Genomic DNA, 9692 nt, shown 5'->3' with positions numbered 1-9692 from the left:
TGGTAAATTTCCATCTAATATATCATACTTGGGCTTCATACGCTCCATCACGTGAATATGTGCACCAATACTTCAGATTCGATAATACAACATATGCCAACAAAGCAAAAGAGGAATGATGGATTAACAAGCCATATTTCAATAGGTATCAAGAGTGTGGTATCGACTTCTATTATGATATCACCGCGATTTACACCATAATAAAAGTATGTGATATAAATATGATGTAAGGTAAGGGAAAAAGAAAACAAGAAGGTGACACTTGCTGAATAAGAGTGGAGATGATTGTGTGCTCTCAAAAGACTCTCTTTTTTTATACATATAGTGATACTATGTTTTGTTGTTGGCGTTGAAATAAATAGTTCATGTTTTCAAGGAGAGTGGGGGGGCTTGATGAATAGAACTCCAATGGAAATTAGCCTGTCCTAATCAACTGAAAAATGGAATCAAAGAGTAATGTGCAGTATGTGTATATAGATAAATAGTACATACATATATATGTATGTATGTATGCATGTATACATATATTCATACATATATATGCATACACATGTAGAGAGGGAGGGGTGGTGGGGAGAGAGTAATGTGGAAGGAGAAATAGAGAAGGCAAAACACAGATGCTAAATCAGCAAGAAACATGCAAGAAGATGCATGTATCCCTGCATGTGAAGAATTTGTAGGAGGGGTAGCAACCAGAGATGTCCAAATCCCTTCACAAGACGGCAATCACATGATATGGGCTCGCCTCTTCCTGCCCAAAGATCATGCAGACGCCATCATCAGTAGCTCCACCTTCCCAGTGGTTCTGTATGCCCATGGCGGTGCCTACTGCTCGGGCCGTCCCGACTCGCCCGCCTTCCATCGCTTCTGCGTGGACATGGCCCTCGAATCCTCGTGCCTCTGGATCTCTCTAGCCTACCGCCTCGCCCCCGCCCATCGGCTCCCAATCGCGTTTGATGATGGCTTTTCCGCTCTCCTTTGGCTCCGATCCCAGGCTAGGGCACAACAACCACAAAAATCCCCCCTAGGTCACGATATCGATGAATTCGAGCCGAAAAATATCATTGATCATGAGCTAGCATTAGACCCTTGGCTTAGCCCCGAAGTTGTCGACTTCTCAAGGTTGTTCTTGGCAGGTGAAAGCGCGGGCGCCACTATCATGTTTAACGTCACCATGCGCACCGCCAATCACAACCCACGGCTCGATCTCTCCCCTCTTCAAATCCAAGGCCTCCTCTTCATCCACCCTGGCTTCCACACCGAGGCCAACAGAGGCGACATGGTGGACCGCACGGATATCTCTATGAATCGGGATCCGATTTTATCAAATGTCGAGGAGCGATATAAAATGGCTCTTCCCCTTGGAGAGACCCTCGATTATCCCGGCATCAATCCGATGAGTCCGAGGGCCTTACCCCTCACCCTTCTTTCAGTTTGCCCTAACCTCTTGATTTGCTTGGCGGAGATGGATTTCCGAAATGAATTAGCCATGAGATTCTATGAGGAGGTTAAGGGGATTTGTGAGAATGTCGACCTTTTTATTACGCCTAGGAAAGGCCATATCTTCCACCTTTACGAGCCCAATTGTGTCAAAACAAGAGAATTAGAGAGCCATATGGTGCAATTTATTAAGAAATGTTGTATACGAGATCAACTTCGGATAAACTAATGTTGCACAAGATATGCACGTATATTTGTGAATCTTTTTAATATCAGAACTTGTAGAGAGGGAATTAATTGTGTTATGTTGTGAGTTTTCGATATTGGACTTGTGGAGAGTGAATTAGTTGGTGCTATGGTTTTTAGTCTAATGTATATTTGTGCTTCATCTCCATATATGGACTTGTGGTTAGTGAATTTGCATACATGTCTCTATGTTTTACATGGATTGGCACACAGAGTTAATTTTGCCATCCAAACTACGTCCAATCATTCCCAAAATCATTTGAACTACTCGTTTAGGCAATGCATGCACCAAAATTTGAATCATTTCCTAAAATATATGCCTATTTATAGAGAGAGATAAGGAAGATTGTCTTTGTGGCCCACATTGTCCAAACATGCATGGCTTGCAATAGGCTAGTACCTTCTAGGAAAGTCGGTTGTGGGTTACTTTTTGTCTATCAAGAAGCTTTAGAATAAGAGAATAGGTCAATATTTTGGATGGAGACCTTTTAGAGTTTTTCGAAACTTTCTTTTCACCTTTCGAAAGAGGAACATTTGAGAGAATGCAAATTTCTCATTATTAGAGAGATTTATGGAATTGATCAAGGCCACTTTAGCTCATAGGTGGTAAAACCAATTGGAGGCAATCTTTGTGAGAACGTGTGCCATTGGGCAATGCATTATAATGTATCAAAGAGGGGTCCCCCCTTGTTAATCCACATATAAACCTCTGGTTGATCCAAGTATGTCAATTATAGCTATGTATTAGTTCATTTGTCTTCCTGTCAAGTCTCTTTTAATCTTTGTGGCATGTGCCTCGAGGTGCACATGCCAAAAACATTTCCAAAACTTGAAGAATTTTAGTTGGGCCTCTTAATGAATACTATAAGATGCAAAAGCAAAGGCATTTACTATTTACTACAAGGATTAAGCTTTTTTGGGACCAAATGCGAGTTGTCCTTCACCAAACAAGCATGAAGAAATATCCACATTCTTTGTTTGAAGTACAAACAACCCTCTAGCTTCTTTCCAAAGCTATCATTCCATAAGATCTCGTTGTTGTTTGTTACATGTCTTGTCCAATTGTTGCTGATCATATAAGAAAACCCTCACCTACCTTCCTTTCAGAAGTTCTCTACATTATTTCAAGAAGAAGACTTGTGGATGAGAATGCATCAACATCCAAATACAAATTCCATGTTTTGCATCAAAATGTGATCATTTTGATGCATTACTTGTGCTGTGTTTCTTGAATTGGTAGAGGATGATGTTGATTACAGATTCTAGCACAGTAAAAGATCAAATATTTTGTTTGCAGATTACAGATAGTGAGAAAAGGCAACTAGACACATAGGGAGCTACTTTCAAAAAATACAACTCATAGTTTCATAATTCCCAAAACAAATTCCCCAACTATTTCCCTAATATAAACACACTAGGAAATGAACTTAGATCTTTGTTCTCAAATAGATACAATGATTTTAGAAATTGACCATTCAATAGATATGTTTTTATAACACCTAGGATACTACTGAATATACCTATCAGTAGCGAAAAAAGATAATGCCAACGACTATTACTACCAATACTCTAGGATGTACTTTGATGTGCTGATATTATTGACATAATACAAATTATTATTATTGTTTAATATATCCAATTATTACCTCCAAGCAACATAATAATCCAACATTGTTTGATAATTATATCCTTCGTGATTTAACCAGCATAGATTCAAGCCATATAAATAAAGGGCTCAAATTGCTTAATGTCTCTGGAGTCTCTGGAGACTTCAAACCTGTGTATGAATTGTGTAACTTTCCAATGTGTTGATAGCACCGTTGTTCCTATAGACGGCTTCACATAGTAGCACAAACAAATGATATCCACAATAGTATGAAGTTACCATCAGTCCAGCGCAAACAATCTTTAATTGATGAATGAAACAAATAGAATCACTGACCACAAAGTTGGAAACAGAAAGAAGAGAGTAAATTTTACTTGCAGAAAAATACTGGTGAAAGCATACAATAATGCAGGAATCTGTTGAGAACCAATAAGTAACCTGACGCTTTAGTGATCATAAAAGAATGCTGGCAATCTATTTTTTACTTAATCACCTTTCATTTACACAAGAAATGGCCTTTTCATATAATGCATGCTGAAACAATAAGAATGTGAACTGTCATGTCATGCTTACATTTTATCAACCAGGCCATGATAAACGCCTTTGTCTTGAATTGTCAGTAGTTTCAGTCTGCACAATATCAGGGGTCAAGTCAGAATCATCGGCAGAAAGCTGAGTTTGATCTGATCTCTTTCGACTCCGGATAATTACATCATCCGAATTTGGTTCTTCCAACACATAATTCTCTTGGTTCCATGGAGGAGTGGCACACTCTGAGTCTATCCGATCGGATACCCATGATGGATCTTTGGCAGGTGTATTAGAATATGTTGATCTAACACGTGCTTTTTGCATAGATGCCACAGCTTCTCGCATTGCTGAGAGCCCCTCGAAGTAGCGTGTACACGAGGCAAGGGCAACTGGTATGGGCCGCAAAAGTTCCTGATTTTCTTATCCATACATTAATTCATTAGGGACCATTTTATCATGATGCAAAACTTACAAATATCCCTCTATTAAAGATAAAAAACTCCAAATACCCAAACTTTCTGTTATTTCACCCAATGTCCCTGCGTTTTCATTATTCTTGAAAGGCCCTTGGTGACTTAAAAGAACAAGTCATTTTATGTCCTGCTCGACAAATTATATGCGGAATTCATCCCTTTTTTTCTCTCTTTTGGAGGGTTGACCAGGGGGGGCTTTTAGGAAACAAGGAAAATTTTCGGGTCTTTTAGAGTTTTCCGTTAAATTGAATATCTACACTCACCCCCCACACTGTAGGCGAACGTTTGAATCCTTGTGTCCATTGAAAATCAGCCACCGAGGCTGTTAAAGCTCCGTAATCACCAGCAGCTTTGAGTAGGAGCTCCGAGAACTGCTTCTGTAATATTGTAAACACAGCAATTTTTATATTTATTGAAGAAAAATATTACAATGCCTCCTATTCCAGCAAGAGTTACATATAGTGTTATAAATCAGGGCATAGACAGGCCATCAATATTCATTAGGCCAGCATAAGGTCTATGGCCTAGGAAATATAAATAAAATAGGTATTCACGTACTTTAACCAATCCTTCTGCACTGAGTTAAAACCTACAACTAACTATGAACCGAGCATTTTGCTAAATGCAGCTTGACAAAGGAAAACAGCATCTTACTTCGGGGATGTAAATTGATAAACAGTTAAGCAAAAAAATTACAGACAAAGTAATTCTAGAACTCTCAAAAGTATCTTCACTTTAATATTGATCAGCATTAGTTTCAGCAAAAGAAGGTATACTTGGTATTGTGTCTCTACGGGAATGCAATCCAACGAGTATGGCTGCTGCAAGCGAGCTATGATCCGATCCTGCACAATAATTGATCCATGAAGATGCCCGTAGTATTCTTTTCAAGAGTTTGGCAAAAAGGTAGTTTCTCTAGACAAGAATTACGATCACAAGTAAAAATACTTTTGATGGCATCATTGGTGCAGATGCACAAAATCCTGTATACCTTATTTTGAATTACATCTTTCAGAATTGCTGTGGTTCTTGATAAAACTTGGCATTTCTTCTCCATTTCACTTACATGCGTAAGATGTGCAACACTCTGATCATCCTGCTTAAATCACACAAAGTTTTGAACGAGGGCATTAGAATAAACAATATACTACAAAAATAATATATATAAGACATGTATCCTCATAGCTCCTGCACAGAGTTGCCATTAAAGTCATCAGTTTGCAATCAGCGTGCTCACGCACATTGTCACACTAATAAATATTCACACTTGATACATGAATAATATCATTGTAGTTACCATACACATACCTGAGTACAATTGGAAACATAATTTATAAAATACACGGAGTACAAAATTTAAGAGTTCTTATATTATGTATGAGTGTCATTACAGTACATTATTCAAAATTTGATCTTTCCTTTCTGTTTCTACATTAATGTACTCTAGATAAATAGAAAGGCATTTGATATTGTGAATCATATGCCGAATGCCTACATCTACAATAAGCTTTAATACAAAAGCAAATTGATAAAGATAATGGGAACAATTTAACAATTAATTCAATGACATTCATATAATACCTTGCAGATAATGCCTAGATCTACGATCAAGCATTACTTAGCAGCTAGGACATAACAGGAGATATGTCTTCTAAGGATGTAAAGTAGACAAGGTAGCAATTCAAAGAGCCAGATCAGCAATTTCGCACATCAAACAAACATAGATTTGTATATAGTGAGAATTTTGTGGTTTAGTTGTTCTCACCTGACGGCCTTGAAGTTCGACTTGAAGATTAGCAAGGTTTCTCTGCACAGAGGTTAGCTCCATCAAGACATGAACTAAAGACTCGGTTTTGTCCGACGATCCAGGGTTTGGCAAAACATTGCTGTGTACCGCATCTTCCTGTGAGCACAGCAGGTAGATGGAGGATCAAAAGCTAAACGAAAAAGGAAGGACGGAAATGCAGCTTAGAAGGAAAGGAAAACACCAGAAATGCAGTAGAGAACATAAAGGAAAGAAACGTTAGGCATTCCACTTTGAAGAAGATTTGGATTTTTCTTTTCTGGAGAGAGAGAGAGAGAGAGAGAGAGAGAGAGAGAGAGAGAGAGACCTGAGGTACAGAGAAGCCGAGATCGGCAGCGATGGAGAGAGCATCCGCCATCCCGCCAAGGCGGCGGAGCGGCTTCTTCCCCACCCATGCGGTGGTGGTACTACTACTGCTACTATTCATGCCCGCACTCTCCTGCTGCTGCATTGACGCCATCGCTGCTCCTTTCCTTCCTTCCTCCTTCTCTCCTCTTCGCTCTGCAGATTACTTACCCCCAAGTCACCATTAACAAACTAACAAACCAATAGCAATAACTAGTGGTAGTATGTCCATGTCCATGTCCATAGTACATAGTGCAATTTGTAAGTTTCGCTAAGTTAAAAATCACTCCTAAACGGTTTATACGGCTCCTAAATAAAAGTCTTGTTAGCCTCTTGTCGTGTGTGTGTGTGTGTGTGTGTGTGTGTGTGTGTGTGTGTGTGTGTGTGTGTGTACAGTGTGTGTTGTTTTGGGGAGGGGGCTTTGGCACATCAGGTGAGCTCATAGCACTCCACGAGGTCTCTCATTAGGAGTTTTGGAACCTTTTCGCTTTGCCATTCTCCCACACGTTTAACTGTCACCACATCTATCTTTGTGTCCCATGCCTGCCTGCAAGCTGGCCTCTCAAACTAAACCACTCATTATGTGCCATGTTTGCGTATCGATTTATCGACCTGATCGCTAGAAAAATTTTGGACTTGAACTGATTATGAGTTTGAAGCTACGTTATGGGACCAATCACCTCATTCTCTCTGGATAATGAAGCTTGGTGTTTCCCCATATATTACATTTCTGTATGTGCGAGATTTAGAAACTGGATTCCCTTTCAAGGTGTCCAGCCCTAGGTAGCTCTATAATGTCCACTCTTGAAGAGAGAGAGCGAGAGAGAGACGAGATAGATTTGTGTGAGCACCATGGTAGCTAAATTGTTATACTTTGGTTACTCGCCGCCACAGGCATTGACCAACCATCACACCTTACCAACAACATGCTCCAGCTAGTCATAGTTTATTGGTCAACACTAGCCTATTGACCATTCTTATGTAAAATTAGATCATTACATGACATCCATTTCTCAAAATCATATCATATGCTTTCTCACTTATTTCCTTGATCGAATGTCATATTAAGTGTGCTCACATGACTTACGAGAAATTAAATAGAATTTATGTTAAGATATATTTAAAAGTGATGTTGATTAGTTGATGTGCAAATGAATCATATGGAATGTAATGTATGAGTTAATCATTAAAATGATGCTTGATTCATGTTAAACTCTACAACAACATAACATATTTCTCGATTAACCTTGTCATGACATATCTTACATGCATAAAAATTGAGAATACCGCTACCACTTAATTAACCGTAGACAAATCATGCAATAATATTTCCGCACTCCCAAATCACCTCTTTGTGATAAAACATGAGTAAGTCAGCGTGTAGACATTTCCAACGACATTATTTTTTAACATTACAATAGCTTGATATATTCGTGTATTTAGTGGTGAATCCACATCCACAACTCCGCATGGATGTGAGTGATGTGTGGGAATGGATCGTGGGGGCTAATGACTAGCTCAAGCCTCAAGGTAAGATTTTATTAGAGGAAGTAGAGAATTCGTTGGTCATTTGCATGGTGGCCAAGTGTCCATTAAAAAGGATAAAAATGGAGGATGGAGAGAGGGAGAGTCAATAGTTTTTCAGAGAGAGAGAGAGAGAGAGAGAGAGAGATGGCAAGCATCGAAAGCACTTGTGGTTGTGGTCCTTCTTGTGCATGCGGAACTCCTTGCCCATGTGGCAAGGGTTGTCTTTGTGGTTCTTCTGAATCTAGGTGGGTTACTTCTTGTGTTTTTTTTTAGTTCTTCTAGGTGCTCACACTATTTCCTTCTTTTTTGAAGTCAATACTTTACTTTTCACTGTAAATTTCTAGCTAAGGTTGCTCTCTATATGTGCTTTAGCTATACAAATGTACACTTGTTTGTTGATGTTGCTTTTATGATTGTGCTTTGTATGTGTGTTTGTGTTTCCCTTCTTTTGTTTGCATGTAGTGTGGGTGTTGTTTTGTCTTTGCCTCCTTGGGAATGCTTGTGATTTTGGTTGATTGTTTGATGCTTCTTTTCCAATTTGAGGGATTGATGTGCACTTTGTGGCCTTCCATGTTTTGTATGTTTCATACAAATTTTATTGTCTTTTGATGATGGGTGATTGATTAATTTTTACAAAGCCAATGATGTCCATGTTCATTTGAATGTGATTTTGGTTGATTGTTTGATGCTTCTTTTCCAATTTGAGGGATTGATGTGCAGTTTGTGGTCTTCCATGTTTTGTATGTTTCGTACAGATTTTATTGTCTTTTGATGATGGGTGCGTGATTAATTTTTACAAAGCCAATGATGTCCATGTTCATTTGACTGATTGGTTGTTTAGTAACATAATATTGGTGGTAGTGATTAGTGATGTTCATGTTCTTTATATGATGATGTGAAGGCATATCATTTTTGTTTATTGTCAAATGGAGTATCAAATATTATGCTTATGATTGGCACTTTATGATGGTATTTACGAGTCATATAACTTTTGTATAGCGGAGGACCCTCGGTGAAGCCATATTGCTCATGTGGTGAAAATTGTAGTTGTGAAACATGCACATGCAATAAAGTAAGTGATGCAACAAAGGGTTTGTCATATTGCAAGTGTGGGGCAAATTGTGCGTGCGAGGTATGCAACTGCACGAGGGCATCAGTAACAGTGACATGATATTTCAACAATGCAACTACTATACTTTGTAAAGCAATATGAAGAGTTGGTATGCAATCCAATATTATTTTGGAGGAGGAATATTATGTGTTAGGGGTTAAGAAGGAGGATTATAAGGCAAGGAGTATGAGTTGATTTCAAGATATATGGGAAGGCATCTTGATCTATTTTAAAATTGTATAGAAACAAGCTCATTAAATATTGTAAAAAGGTGGTTAAAAAGGTGGTTATTCTACATGTTTGGATTGTATTGTACAAACTGGTTTTCTTGAAAAGAGATATTTACCTTGTTTTTAGTATCTTGTCAGATTTTGAATTTATATAAAGGTTTTTTGAAAGTTTCCCCATCTTTTCCTAATTGTTTTTGTAAATGACCCCCATTATATTTATATATTTAAAGGTATGAAGGTAAATTCAATCATAAATTGTGAAATATTTATCTTGATGCATGCATATGGAGTGGGTGATGGTAAGCTTCAATCACAATTTGAAAATTGTGAATATCCTTATTCTTGTAATGGATGCATGCCTATGGAGTGGGTATGGAGT

The 9692-nt window shown here is 38.4% G+C and overlaps 2 protein-coding genes across 2 annotated transcripts; one reads left to right on the top strand and one right to left on the bottom strand.

The window, feature by feature from the left end:
- Positions 1-612: 612 nt before the first annotated feature.
- LOC147853679 (putative carboxylesterase 13) lies at positions 613-1734 on the top strand. Its single transcript, XM_087332298.1, has one exon. It carries the CDS (start codon positions 638-640, stop codon positions 1667-1669), a length of 1032 nt encoding a protein of 343 aa, XP_087188424.1. The 5' UTR covers positions 613-637; the 3' UTR covers positions 1670-1734.
- A 1901-nt stretch (positions 1735-3635) lies between these two features.
- On the bottom strand, positions 3636-6608 carry AUG2 (HAUS augmin-like complex subunit). Its single transcript, XM_087332645.1, has 6 exons — positions 6408-6608; positions 6062-6199; positions 5288-5392; positions 5073-5141; positions 4560-4673; positions 3636-4234 (listed from the first exon to the last, which is right to left on the bottom strand). The coding sequence occupies exons 1-6, from the start codon at positions 6558-6560 to the stop codon at positions 3872-3874; spliced, it is 942 nt and encodes a 313-aa protein (XP_087188771.1). The 5' UTR covers positions 6561-6608; the 3' UTR covers positions 3636-3871.
- Between the last annotated feature and the right edge of the window lie 3084 nt (positions 6609-9692).

The sequence above is a fragment of the Azolla caroliniana genome, unplaced genomic scaffold (genome assembly GCF_043228905.1).
Source record: "Azolla caroliniana isolate FFs.n. ecotype wild unplaced genomic scaffold, voAzoCaro1.0.p SCAF_16, whole genome shotgun sequence".
Classification (NCBI taxonomy): Eukaryota; Viridiplantae; Streptophyta; class Polypodiopsida; order Salviniales; family Salviniaceae; genus Azolla; species Azolla caroliniana.
The sequence above is the reverse complement of the archived record's forward strand: the minus strand, read 5'-3'. Positions and strand labels throughout refer to the sequence as shown.

Bases quoted from the DNA above. Each gene is read 5' to 3' on its own strand.
- AUG2 (XM_087332645.1), bottom strand. From the start codon at position 6,560: ATGGCGTCAATGCAGCAGCAGGAGAGTGCGGGCATGAATAGTAGCAGT. The intron at 4,674-5,072 runs GTATACCTTCTT...ACAATATTACAG, and splicing joins CCGTAGAGACACAATACCAA to AAGCAGTTCTCGGAGCTCCT. The intron at 4,235-4,559 runs GTGAGTGTAGAT...TAAGAAAATCAG, and splicing joins GTTCGCCTACAGTGTGGGGG to GAACTTTTGCGGCCCATACC.
- LOC147853679 (XM_087332298.1), top strand. From the start codon at position 638: ATGCAAGAAGATGCATGTATCCCTGCATGTGAAGAATTTGTAGGAGGG.